Consider the following 14837-nt stretch of genomic DNA (forward strand, 5'->3'; position numbering starts at 1 on the left):
TACTATAGATCATCTCAAGGCCTTCCAGGGGTACAGTTGAGAACTTCATCAAGAACATGGTTGCATACATTAGCAACATATTGCAGAAGACTGATGTATATCTCATCTTTGACAGGTACTACCCAAACATTATCAAAGATGCAATGAGGATGTCAAGAGCAGGAAAAAATGCAAACCAGCGCCATCAGCTGACCCTAAACATACAACTATCCCCTCAGAAAGTTGTGCTAACAGCCAAAGAGAATAAAGTGAAACTGATAGATCTTGTCTGTCAGTATCTACAGGAGAATGCCGAGCTTCTTCCACAGAATGGTAGAAAGCTCATCACTACTGGCCGACACTCAGTACCCAAGGAGATTCAGTTGGGTAATGTCATGTGTAAACCAGGCATGAAAACGCTTCACGAAGAAGCGGATGTGAATATAGCAAAACAGGTGTTGTTTCTTGCCTCATGTGGTGTTGATGCACTACTACTCATCACAGAAGTTAACCTGCAAGATATTCATGGAGGGGAATAGTACTTCAAGATCTACCATTGATATCAAGGCCACAGTTGAAAAGCACAGGGATCTTGTTGATGACATAATGGCAGCACACGCTCTTTCTGGATGTGACACCGTCGCTCATCTCTATGTTATTGGCAAGGTTACCGCCATACAGACACTGAAATCTGGTCATCGTCTTGACAAACTTGGGAAAATTGTTGCTGAGATAAAAGAGGTTGTCTCTCAAGCCACCAGATTTGGAGCAGCATGTTATGAATCGAAGGTCATCAATGATATGTCTACTGTGCGATTAAATTTTGATGTTTGGACATCAAAAAGACAGGATGACGTAGGGAGGTGTGGGGCGAGGTTGTGTGACGTAGAGAGGTGTGGGGGGTAAAGTGCCGTAGGGAGGTGGCAGGGAGGAGTGACGTAGGGAGGTGTGTGTGTGTGTATGAGGGCGGAGCAGGGGGAGGGAGTGTGTGGCGGTACGAGCGAGCAGTACGGCCTGGACAGAGCCAGGGTGAGCGGAGTTTCTGATCTCTACACCTAGCAGTTCACGCTTCCTAAATCTAAAACTTAATGCAGTTATCCCTACACATCCCTAAAGGAAAACTGAGAATATAATACTTAAAATAATCACATTCATTACTAAATAAATTCAAAAGGATTTTATAAGGTTAACATGAGCGTGGTAAAGTGTAACTGTGGAGGAAGAAGGAAATAATAACGCCTGAAACTAAAGCTAACTTGTTTATATTTATACTTGTGAATTGAGATATTATAATCTAACCGCTAAAGCAACACACTTTTGAAAATTGTGAAATGTCTTATTGAGATTGATGAATAAACTCAGAGAAGAAAAACGAAGATTTAACCAATAAAACACGTTTAACCTGTGTCTCGGTGTCAGGAACTAACAGCAGAAATAGTACACACTAGTATTTAACAGTATTAGGCGATAAATTATAAGCGAGTGTCCTATTACCTAATAGTTGAAGGCCACGGCATCAACAGCTCCTCAGTCTGTGTTATAATTTATTTGAGCAACACCTTGAATAATGTGCACCACCAAGAGGCAGTATAAACTAAAGTACACACTATTAAAGGATAAGATAAACTGCCGGAAACAATAATACACAAGAGACTACATGTGCTGAAATTCATATCGTCTGGCAGGAAAATATATCAGAATCAGTAACCGATAATAACAAAAGAAACACCAAAGAACAGTAATCACAGGCAAACAACAGCGAACAATAATAAAGCAGAGACTAAATAAGCTAAAATCATGCTGCGGCAAAATTTATCCTGGGAACCTATGTGATAACCTACCCCACTACAGGACAGCCTAGTACCCTCCTCGTGAGAACCATCTACAATTTGGAGACGATACTGACGCAGTGACTCCCATTGTGTTATTGGTGCTGCCTTTGTGTGTCTTGTTTGTGCAGTGGTGCAGATGTGTCAGTAACAATCTCGAGTTAACATCACACGTTACCAAATGAGGTGGACGTGAAAAGGCAAGCGTGGGTGGGTTCGTAGTTGAGCCGCATGGGCGTGTGGAGAAGTGGTGGGCCAGTGGGCGTGCGGGGGATTGGTGGGTGTGTGTGTGAGGCGTGCAGGCAGGATGAGGGCGTGCAGGTGTGAGGGCGCCCTTACCCCTGCCCACACTCCCACTAACAACTACGTGTCAGCCAACTACATACCCAGCAAAATGATCAGGTTAGGCACCTCAGAAATTGGTGCTCTCTCTCTCTCTCTCTCTCTCTCTCTCTCTCTCTCTCTCTCTCTCTCTCTCTCTCTCTGCATGTTCCTGCATATTGTGATACTGTAGATAGGTTGCTATTACATTACGTTTCCATGATAATAGTTGCTGACCGCCATACTGAACACTCTGAATTATCTTTGTTTACACACACAACAGTATGAATTTCAAGGACAGTGTACTGAGAAGGGTGAAATACTGTACAGAAGTTTGCGTGACAACGTTGCGACTAACAAACGCTGAAGATTTCTCTGAAATTCTTTAGAAACAGTGAACTTATTATCTGTAACAATGCTGGGATCTTGTAGCCCGACTTAATGAACTAGTGAGTACACCCAAGAGTGTATAGAGGCGATCCTAAGGGAGATAAAGACATTATGAATAATGTAAACACCTAATCATCCCCCTGACAAAGTATACCAACACTAGGCTTTATGACACTACATCCTCCTTGTTTGTTGAGAAATGGAGATCACAGGGAGAGTGTGCGCAGCTCACTAAGCCTTCGGCACACAAGTAGTATGGACGTGCAATTGACTGCCTTCACTTTCTGAACGGGTAAACTTGGGTACACGTCTAACGGCCGGGAACAATAAATTAAACATATAAAAGATAAATAACAATGTGTTCTGTAATATTTCTTCTTTGATATACTCGTACTGTATCTTTTCCATCGGTTTTAAGACTTTTTTCATGTTTCTTGGTGTTAATGTTACACTACACCAGCTTTTTGTCAATTTTGTGCATTGATAACATCTGAAGTGTCTATATAATATTTTTTCCTCTTTTACAAAATTATCGGAACACTTAGTTAGTGTGTGTAATTTGCAGAAGCTTCTAGCGCAGCAGGAGCAATGAACGATCAGTCTAAATTATACTAATGACTGTGTCCTGCACGTCTTGGGGGCTTCTGGGAATAAACAAAACACTGACCTGTGGTTGATGTTAGTAGGCAGGGCAGGACCCATATAGCGATATACAGTATACTCAGGTTGGTCTTTATTCAGTGGTTCGCTACGGCTAAAAGTAGACCTATAATAGTTCAGTGATGGTTTTGGTCAATTAGCTAAATTGCCGGAGACACTGAGCCAACGGCCAACATGCCTGTTACTTAATAAATTGTGCAGTTTTTCTTGGTCTCCGCGTGATTGTATTCTATTAATCTATACATTAAATAAAATCTGTGAAAATTCCAAAGACAACGAACCATTGCTATGTATACAGGCATTTGATGTACAGTATTTACCCTTTTCCCTTAAATCCTCGTTAATTTAGTGTCAAAGGTGTTTCTGTTTCAGGTTTTTAACTTTCGAAAAGTTTAATGAATCTTAACTCATAATTTCCCTTAAAATATAATTCCATGTTATCAGGTCGAAATAAATTCATGTCGGTGGTAGTTATGGCAGGCAAGTGAATTATGAACAGTGTGTGTGTGTGTGTGTGAGCCTCCCAATATTTGCCGTTTTTATACACTCTTTAATTATTATCAAAACTCATACTGATTAAGTTTGGTTGTAAGAATTTATTTAATTGAATGTCTTCGGATTTTTAAAACATAAGATGTAGAAATAGAATTAAAGCCTCGTGTGAAGTGATCTCAAGCAGTGTTGACATTACCTTTTTGTGTGGCTCGTGATGAACAGTGGTCAGCGCATCAAAACCAGAGAATAAATCCCATGGTTAGGAAGACACTCACTAAGAGTTGGAATATTCCACCACTGTGAATCTTGAGTAAGCATCACCGTCAGGAATTTTGGTGGTCACGATCACGAAGTTTGGATGGTTAATATAAAATGTAGGCGGGCAGGCAGCGGTTAAAGTACTGCACTGACACGTACAGTGACCCTACTTCGGGTATCAGCTTATCGCACGAGAAATCTGACCTGTTTGTAGTGTTGTGTTACCCGACCTTGCGGCCACCCTCACACTACATCCCCAGCTGTTGTACCGTAAGGGGCTCAGATGCAATAGTTTATTTTTTATAAGACCAGTGATTAGCTTTTGTACTCTTAGGGTATTGAAATTCTTCCAAACAAAACATTAAAAAAAGTTTCACAGTAAAATAACGGGAGTAAAAATGCTTGCTTGGGTGTCCTTATCACTGCTTTCTTTTCAATACGGCAAAGCTTTCTTTACTTGTGAATGTTGCCTAACATTTCGTGCCACATAACGCATTTGTAACTGCGTTCTGAAAATGGGCACCAAATCTATCAATTGCAGATTTATTAGATGGATCTTAAAATTTGTCGAATCTTTTGCAATGTACAGTCTCGTTCAAGATTCTTCAAACACTGCTGGAAACAGCTGGCAACTCAAGGCAGTTTGTTTACTATAGTAGGTAGTAAAAATTATGAAAGATTGTAAACGGTTATCGGTGATTGGTTACTTAGTTCCCCGTTGCTTAATTAATGGTTTGGCTTTGTTGTCTCGTATTATATTATACTACGTACAATAGTAAACAAACGGCTTTGAGTTGCCAGCTGTCTCCAGCAGTGTCCGAAGAATCTTGAACGAGACTTTACCTAAGCCCTTTTCAGTACTGTTCACTAATTTTTCATGTTTGGATTCTTTGCAAAACACACATTCATCATAATCTCATAGTCTGTACAGCTCTGCCTTTTTACGGACATTGAGATGTCCATATTATTGTTTAATATTTGACTAGTTAACTATATTCTACCTGTATATCATACTGCATGCATGTATATAAAATCAATGTTTGGTAGCCATATTGGCCGCCATCTTTGAAATGGCATCCTTCGAAGCTAAAATTTAGATATTTGGACCGATCTACACTGTTTAGACACCAAAGTCAATGTTGTATCCCGTCTGGAACCAAATTTATCAACAATATGCTTTTAGGGTGCGACCATCTTGAAATTCCAGTTTAAGGGTCAAGGAGGGGTTGTTTTTCTTGGCCCGGCAACCGGGAAATTTGAACTCAGCCCCCTAAAATTACCATAAAAAGATTAATTGTCAAATTTTCCTAAAAAAGTCTTCTATAACTTTTTTGGCCTTTTTTCAGATTTGGCATCTAAGATAAGAACATAAGAATGGGGGAAACTGCAGCGGGCCTATTGGCCCATACTGGGCAGTCCCATTTACACCCAACCCCTATTGCTCAAATATCCATCAAACCTATGTTTGAAGCTATCCAGCATATTCGAGTCAATGATGATGTTTGATAACTTGTTTCACTCGTCCACTACTCTATTTCTAAACCAATGTTTACCTGTTTCGTTCCTAAATCTAAATTTGTCCAATTTAAAACTATTGTTACGAGTTAGTTCCTGGTTGGATAGTTTGAGTACCTTTGTAGTGTCCCCTTTGTTTAGCCGTCAGCTGATTTACTTTTTAATATAAGAGTATTTAAAATCTTCAAATATTACTGGTTATAATTATTACTGGGGTGGGAACTAGAAGAGTCCAGTACATAAACTACCACTACTGGGATAAAATACTTTATGCAGGTAAAACATTGAATGTGTGGATAAATGGTTATACATTAATTGTATAAATTTTAACTTGACAATTACAGGTATTTGCCGTGTGTACAGAAATGAAAAGTAATACTCCCCTGTATTATTATTATTATTATTATTATTCCAGTGTCAACGGCAAAGCTACTTTATCACGTATTATAGGGGGAGTATAATACAAAAGTGTGTAGGGACATTCGCCTTCACTCCAAGTTAAAATTACATTTATTTGCTAAATACCCTGACGACAGTTGTTGAATCCTAAGTATAAAGAAATAATAATCTGGTAAATAAAGAATTTAAAAAATTTAATTGCAAACTCAAAATTAATTTTCATGATGATTATACAACGTGATTAATTTTACGATTTCGGAACGTTACCCTCCTCGTGTTTGGTTAATGTTCCGATTTGTTAACGTTATTCTGTACCACACGTAGTTACGATATTGAATCATTTTGACGATAAAGTAAAAATACTACATACTAATAACGGAAGTCGTTTTTTTTATTTTATTATTATTTTTTCTTTTACGAGGATTAGCCCACCCGGGCACAGGTCACTGACCCACATTGGGGCCTGGGGGGCGAAAATGTAATAATTCACAGTAAATAAAATTTATAATTAATAGTAAAATGAAATAATATTGATAACAATAACAACATTGTAATAATAATAATAATAATAATAATAATAATAATAATAATAATAACAACATAGAACCACAAAAATGAAACTTTTCATCTGCCTTGATAATATTCTAACAAGTGGAGGTAACTGTAACACTCCAGTCTTGTAAGTAAAGAAAATGGGCTTATATCACACATTATATTCTTCTTTATTAAGCCAGTCGTCCAATACATGGCTATCCTCCTCTTATCTATTTATTCATCTAATCAGAAGTCATTTACAATAGTGTGGATCTAGTTTTTTCCTATCCTCTGAATTTATGACAAGTTTGATAAAGATTTGTTCAGTGGTTTCGGTGTGATGGCAGGTGACTGAAAATTGAGATCAGATGGAAAGGAATCCAGAAGTTGTCTCAGGTGAAACTGATAGTGGACTGATATATAATGTGAGAAAGACATATTGCCACATTAAGCAAAGGATGGTTGATCAAGTTACAAGGAGCGAGCACCTCTTTATGTTTGACTTGGCGAGGCAGGCAGTTACGCGGGCCAGGGTGTGCGATTTGTTTCATTTACAAGTTATTTTTATTATTTATCTTGTTCTCGTTCATTTAAAATATATATATAATAAAATGCCGTTTATAGGACTCTTAAATTTTAGTGAGCCCAAGGGGTGGGGGGGTGATCAATGAATGTTATACACTTTAAAACTATACAGTAGTATCTTTTATCACCTTTCAGCCATAGCTTTAATGTTCTACAATATCTACATGTTTGAGGAATTTTCACTCATTGATAAACTAAATGTAAAGAATAAAAACAGAGGAATTGTTGGCGAAGGATGAAGTTACGGTACGGGAACATTAATCACTCGGAACTAGAGGTTAACATCCCGTTGTTAGTTACTGGCATTTTAAACCTTATCACTATTACGTTTCCATGCAACTTTATCCACTTCATATAGCAGAGGATAACGTTACAATATCGGGCCATTAACGACTTGCTGGACACCACAGTAAATTCCTCCAGAACATCGTGAAACATATTTAGAATTCCTTAGCCTGCACTTGACCCCCAACCTGCTGACGCCGGGCATAAAATTAGTCTTTATGAACACTGAGTGATTAAGTAACTGACTGACGGAAATAATATTTTGTTTACTAGATCACGCAAACGTAGCTTATACTAACTCTGAGTTAATTCTGCTTTTCTCCTGTCATTGTGACGTCAAACACTGGTGATCATAGTATAGGTCACCGGGGTCATCGCCCACCACTCCAACTGTCAACTTGTTTGTAGCATGCAACGTTGACCATCATCAGCGTGAACCACCGCAGTGTTAGCCTCGTCACTTAGTTGTAGATATTAATCATCAGTGATTTACCGCTTAATTCTCACCTGCACGGAGTACAATAGGAGTGCTCTCTCAAGGTCTGAATAATGTCCTAATCCTAAGCGCTTGGTGTGTGTGTGTGTGTTTACGTGTGTGTGTTCGCGCGCACAAATAAATAATATGTGACCAGACCAACGTGTGTGTTACAGCTTAAGGGTATACTTATATAAGGTCTTAACATAGCCGTATTTATGATTTCTCCCCCGGTCAGCAAAACTAGCCGTTCAGGTGGTTGGTCTGTTGTTCTTTACTTAGTTACGACCTTCATATGTTCAGCGTTTGTTTCAGGACCAGACCGGAGATCCCAGAGAACACCTCGGCGATGTTTGGTATAGTGTCACACACTGGAGGGGAAGAAGTATACAGTGTATAGGGAGTAATTTTGAGAGACGCTCCACCTTGATCAACAGAGGGACGCTGTTGGGGGTCACAGAGTAAACGTGATCTCTCTCCCGGCCCTCCTCCCTCCCCACCCCTGCTATTCCTCACCTTTCCTCCTCTTCCTCGCTCATGACTATGACATGGTTGACTGAAGTTACCATTGACTATTATTTCTTCTCTCCATTCCCAGAAGAAGAGGAATATTGTTCGCTTCTCTCTTGGGTGAACAAAATACCTCAAAACGGGATGAAAAATATAAGTAGCAGTAGTAGTAGTAGTAGTTGTAGTATTTTATTATCATCATTTATTATTTTATCATCAGTACTATTATTGTTATCACTCTGGATGCAAGGGAGTGGACAGTAAAAAAGTTGTTGCACGTATAATAATAATAATGGATTGAACAAAACAATAAGGTGTATCATATAGGAAGAACGAACGTAATTGTTAGTAAAAACAAGATAAAGCTATGTAAGGGGAGTGGGTACAGTGATCAAGACGTCCGGTTCACCAAAATAATGGATACGAAAATAACCATTTTAACGTTATAGAAACCCAAGTAAGATTTCGAAAACATTTGAGATATCTGGTTTGTATCTTAGCTTCGGTGAGTCACTCCAATGTGTTCCTACATCTCCAGTTAGGGGAAAACTTAGTGTACGAACTTTTGAGAATATGGGACATGTCGGAGATAAATAACCACTTGTCCCTACCTTTATCACCCGTATTCTATATAAAAGTGTTCCTGCGTGAAGATCAACTGTGGTCTCCAGGGTGAATTTGGGTTGGATCAGTTGGGGAGGCTTCAGGGAGTCAAAGCAGTCACAGTCATCAGTGAATCATGCCCGACTAGATGAGAAAAACCCTATAAACACACCAACTACGGGCATTTATTTTGAATCTGAAGTGAAAATTAAATGTTTCCTCGTCTTGCTATGAAGTACACACACACATATATATATATATATATATATATATATATATATATATATATATATATATATATATATATATATATATATATATATATATATATATATATATATATGAAACGCAAGAGGAACATATTACTCTGAGTTGTTTGGTGACAGGTACCCACAAGTACTGTAGGAAGCCATCGGTGTTTATTTACATATAATAAAGTTGTTCTTTACTATGTTGGCTCACTTAATGTAGGATAATTGTTAATGTTCACTCATAATACCGAATGTTCTTTGTTATATGTTATACAGCAGGAATTTATGTGTGTTGATACACATTCGTAACAGAACAAGAGGAAATTATCACACAAGTAACATCATCACCAACGTCATGAACTGAGAGACAAAATGGTTCACCGCCACCAGAAACGACCTGTGTTAGTGGAGGCAAAGGAGGCACTGCGGCTTATGGCCGGTAGATGGGATAATCTGATCAGTGAGCTGGATCATGGCAGACCTTCCTCCACGTCCACTGTGTCCCTCCACCACACCACCACCAGCGACAAATTTTTCACTTTATATCGAGATAAGAAACCATACGTGGTAACGTTAGTCTCAACACATTTCATAGCGTTCCCACTGTTATGTTTGTATCGTAAGAAGTGCGGTGGCCGAGTGGTTACTGTATAGTGTTCACCATTTGTCCTGGGGGTCACTGGCTTGTGCATGAGGCATCTACAATCCACCCAGTTGTGAATAGGCTCCTGAGTGGAGTCAGCCACATTGTTTTGATCTGTAGATGACGATATAAATGGTTTCTACTTTTTCTATGACTTTTTACCCGCCATTTTGGATTTAAAAATGGCTGTCAATTCATTAGTATATTTTGGAATGTTTCATGATTTTTTTATGTATGAGTCCCGTTAAAAGTTTTTAACACCCATTCTTCTTTAGTTATATAATAAACAATAATCTTAAAACTTCTATTAGGTCTCCACGCCGTGTTTTTCAATAGTGTTGCCACCAAGCCCAAGATGGCCGCCACAAAATCATCCTTTGTTTATCATATAATCCTTTCGCAAATGTAAAAAAAAAAGGGTATGAAAATTTATACATTTCTCACGTTACCTAGGAGTTAGGTTAGGTTAGGTTACGTTACGTTCGGTTTTTTCCTTAAGTTCTCATCTCTAGTAAAACCTTCTTAAAAATAGTACCTGAAGTGAGGGTGTATCACACTGGATGTATATATTAACACTAACTAACAAACATCAGTGGTCAGCGTCACGATAAGGATACACAAAACTACAGAACCGTAAAGTGTCGTACTGCATATCGTAAAAGTGTCGTGCGGCGCCATATAGCAAGACGTACGGTATCCCTCAGCCACTATACATCACACCTTAGGGAGAGCGACACCGGGAGAAATAAGAAGACCCCCTGCTGAAGAGATGAACTAGAGTGAGGAAAGCTATGATTTATGACCCTCTTCGCCACGTCAATTACTGAACGGATGGTCAGCCTTGCGAGAAGTCCTCTCACGTTGCACTCGCCGAGATGTGCCAGTTAACGACCCCTTGGCCACCAGACGACGTCATACACCGGCCATATTGACTTTCCCCGGTCCTACGTAAACAAGAGAGGTGGGATATTCTAAGCAGTCACGTGAGGATGAGTGGCAGGTGTCACAGGCTGGGGTGGGGGGTTGTCTGTTGTTGAGGGACCAGTTAACACCAAGGTGGTTAAGAGTGGCCTCATCAACCTCCAAGGCTATTTTTACCTCCGAGGAAAGCTTTCTGTACTTGACCCTTATCCATTTTCTCACATTTCCACTTGTCCACATTTCCACATATCCACTTGCCCTTTAGCACCTTACCCCACATATACACTTGCCCTTCAGCTTGGTTAAGGAAATGACACTACAAGACACGACAAAATAATTAAAGAACTGGATGATATTATATAACCCATGTTAGGACGATAATATACAGGTCCCCCCCCCCTCCAAGCCACTGAGAAGGGATACTTGGACGTTAGTGTGTTCCTAGTCAGATTGGGACCTGTTCTTGTGGCATCCCATCAAATACGAGGTTTAATGAGAGGAAAACTCGCATTTACAGCCACTCATTCACGTTCAGCAGTGTGTGAGTGACTCCTTGACCTCCTGCTGGTGACCTGTAGAACACCTACACTTGCTCATGTGGTGGGCTTTAGGGAAAATAATATCATAAGGATAATTTCAATATATAATTTTTTTTTCGGAAATTCAATTAAACGCATCATTATCTCGATATATTTCAGTTTCTTCGCAAAATCGATCAAACGGACACTTATTTCAATATTAGATAATTTTTCGGAAATTCGATTAAGCGTCATAAGGAGAGTTACACTTATACCTCTATCATAAGCTGTGATACGTGACGCTAGGCCCTCGTGTCTGACACCGTGGGTTGATTGGTAATCGCTTAAGGCTCCAGCGTTTGGGTGCCTATAGCTCGTGTCCTGCATACAGCTAAATACAAATTAATTACGTGATGGTAAGTAAAGATGCCTTAAAACTACTGGGTTCAGAGTGATAAAGAGGCTCGTATTGTCTTTTGGGTGTCGCATATCTGGGTAAATTGGTGTGGATATCCTATATACAATAAGAGAGGGCTATTGACCCCTTGGGTACGAGGGATCTCTCTGCTGAATAAAATCGTCTGACGTCAGGCAAATAAACATTAAAAGTGGCGTCCTGTAGTGAAGGGATTAGTGGAGATAGTTTATTAACGTCCAGGAAAGATGCGTCTCTAATATCGAGTCAGTATTATCGTATAGTATGAAGTTGTGAGTTCCTCATTTTTTACTCCAGTTGTTATGAACGTTTATTGTTATTGTTTACATCTGCAAAGGACGGGTAGAGGGGAACAGAAAAAAATAAGTACATTTATTATTAGTGTTTTGCAAAACGATTTCAGTAAACCAATAACTTATTCGACGTGTTTTCATTGGGGAAAATAATTTATATTTCCGTAAAATTCAAATGTCCCACGAATGACATTCTCCGGCATTTTTCTGTGGGGGCAACAAGTGACTCTGACGTCAATAACTCAGCGTCTGTATCAACCCACAAGATGGTATAGTACCAGAGTTAGGAGGTTTGCCGCCTGACTACTCGGTGAAGAAACTGTCCGGTTAAACTTCGTAAATCGATTGACTTAAAGACATAGCATAAGAGTTCAAAATCTCGACTGTTTGACTCAATATGCTAGTTATCAGATTTTATGGTTCTGGGATGGAGGATGTGGAGGAGTGGAAAACCAGACCAGAATGAGTAAGGTGAAGGGAGAGCTATTTGTGAGTGTAAAAAGGGCAGTAATACGGTCTTTGTGAACAGATACAAGTACAGGTAATTAGTAGGATGTTTTCAAGACTTGTGTGGAGAAGAATAGAGAAAGTAAACTGGAAGACATGAACAAGAACGAAGAGCTAGGCTAGACGGAAGGAAAAACTGATGAAGGGAACTCGAAGAACATGAATTGGACGTAAAGACATGCAGGAGTGTTATTGTCCATTGTGCTCCATCAAGTAAGATTAATTGCACCATTACGAGAGGTTCTATTGCTAAAGAATGTATCTGATGATAGGCTGGCAGGGAGGCAACCGCGAGGGAGACCCGTGATTGGTGTGGTGGAGGAGCTGAAGACGATGACCCCAGAAATGTGAAGATGGAAGCGAAAGACCTGCCGCCGTACACAACACCCACTACGATCCCTGTACATCAATACCGGATAACATAAGACATGTTATACTTCGAATTATATGAGTTTTCAGGAATAATTCAAAATAGCGAACTGGCTGGCGTAAAATCTCAACAATAGTTATTCATTTAAGCAATAAAAACCTTTCAACTTGAGATGAAAAGTTACGTTTGTTCACACTGATTAAAGTTCACTCTTCAAAACTCATTTAGGCTTTTCGTTTACGCGGTAAACCTGTACCTCTCACTTGTCAGGTTGCAAACTTGGGCAGGAAAGGTCATGTTTACCAATTCGGACAGACGGGAAACCTGCCATGTTTTCTCTGTAAGCCTACCTGACAGCTGTTTTTTTTTTTTTTTTAGTCATGGTATCAGGAACGTATTTCGCTTTTCGCTCAGACAGGAGGGAAAAAGTGCTGTATACTGAATTAGACACTCGCAATTTTGTGTTTTTTGTCGATAGAATGGAAATTTGCCATGGCATGTCTGTAAGTCAGTCGAAAAATATATTTTTATGAACTTTCACCTGAGAGAAATTGTTAATTGAATTAGATAGGTGAGAAACATTGCATTAAGAGAATTGGTGGAGTATAATCTCATATGAAGAGGTAAGGTAGGAGTTTATAGTGGTAGAGTTATAGAGTGAGGAAAGTAGGTAGCGTGACCTAGAGTGTGAAGATAATATATATTAACACAGGTTCAGTACAAGTGTAGTATATAAAACACAAATGCGTGTTACAGCTTTATTTTACTAGTTCAACAGGGGGGGGGGGTTAATGAAGGTTCGTACACAATATATAATAGACTATATATTCCTATTATCTAGATTCTAACAAGTCGATCGTTGGGAGGTTCAGGATCACCACACTACTACCGTCTACACACTTACTTTAACAGGAAGAGAGGGTAGCACACCGTCGATGGACCGGACTGAGACCTCGTTACACTTAGTGACGACTTCTTCGATGAGACGACGAGCGGGACTGGAGACGTTCGTTGCTTGCCCCCTTACGGTTATAAGAATCCTCGTGTGAAAGGAACTGCAGGCCTTATATTGGAGATCTCAAGTCGGCAGATGACCTCTCTTAATTAACACTAATCTGGGTGTGTCAAGACCGACTGTTTGGTCAGGTAACAGAAGTACTGGGTGGATAGCAGTTCCTTGAATTAACAAGGTCATGACGCCGGGTTAAGCTAATCGCGTGGCGGTGAGAATTCTGGTGCCCTTTGTGACATTGACCTCCTTTGGGTTAGGTCTTTATCTCACCTTAGTCTCTGTAGGGTGCGTCAACTTACGTGGGTGAACACGTGCTACCCTGGTTACTGCTGAGTCTATGTTATACTACTGGCCTGGATGCTTTGGTCTGATCGATAAACATTATGGGAGCAACATTTAGTTTATTCGCCAGTTTGGATTCTCAAAGATTCTTTATGGTAATTCTATCCTTCTAACTCGTGTGTCAGTATATAGTTACAGTGAAGTCTCAGTGTAATTTCAGTGTCACAATGGACGTATCTTTGGTTAAAGTTTAGGGTTAATATTAGTTCCCCCCTCCCCCCCCCCCATTACGGTTAGGTTAGGTTAGTTTGGGTTAGGTTAAATTAGTTTGGGTTAGATTAGGCTAGGTTTGGGTTGGTTCTTTTCCTTTGATATGAGAAATTGCTTTTCTAGTGTATTTTTGTGTGATTCGGTAAAATTTCTCACATCGATATGGGGGTATGGGGAAAGACTAACAATTACCAAGTTTAGGTGAGTTATATTCGTACTTCCATCTCCAGTTATAAGAAAAATTCAATTTATTGAACTTTGTGGCGCAGCGATCAATTTCTGAACGTTAACAGAGGGACATTCATAGCTACTGGTTATTCTTTATTACGTTCTAAACTTACGGATGATATTCATTTTACCATCAATAATAATTGGAAGGCTTTTGGTGCAGTTGTGTGTGTGTGTGTTTCGCAGACGATGGTTTCAAACCGTTTAACTCCTTGTATACGGTGTCACCTCTAAGCTGAATAAAATCGTCTGGCGTTAGCCATATAAA

The 14837-nt window shown here is 39.5% G+C and overlaps 1 protein-coding gene across 1 annotated transcript in view; it reads left to right on the forward strand.

The window, feature by feature from the left end:
- Window positions 1–896: 896 nt before the first annotated feature.
- LOC121871499 (probable G-protein coupled receptor B0563.6) overlaps window positions 897–14837 on the forward strand; it is a 31284-nt gene continuing 17343 nt past the window's right edge. Inside the window, exon 1 of the mRNA XM_042373887.1 lies at window positions 897–2210. Within this exon, the coding sequence (XP_042229821.1) occupies window positions 2116–2210 (95 nt within the window). The 5' untranslated portion in view covers window positions 897–2115. The remainder of the gene's footprint in view (window positions 2211–14837) is intronic.

The sequence above is a fragment of the Homarus americanus genome, unplaced genomic scaffold, assembly GCF_018991925.1.
Source record: "Homarus americanus isolate GMGI-L3 unplaced genomic scaffold, GMGI_Hamer_2.0 scaffold45698, whole genome shotgun sequence".
Classification (NCBI taxonomy): domain Eukaryota; kingdom Metazoa; phylum Arthropoda; class Malacostraca; order Decapoda; family Nephropidae; genus Homarus; species Homarus americanus.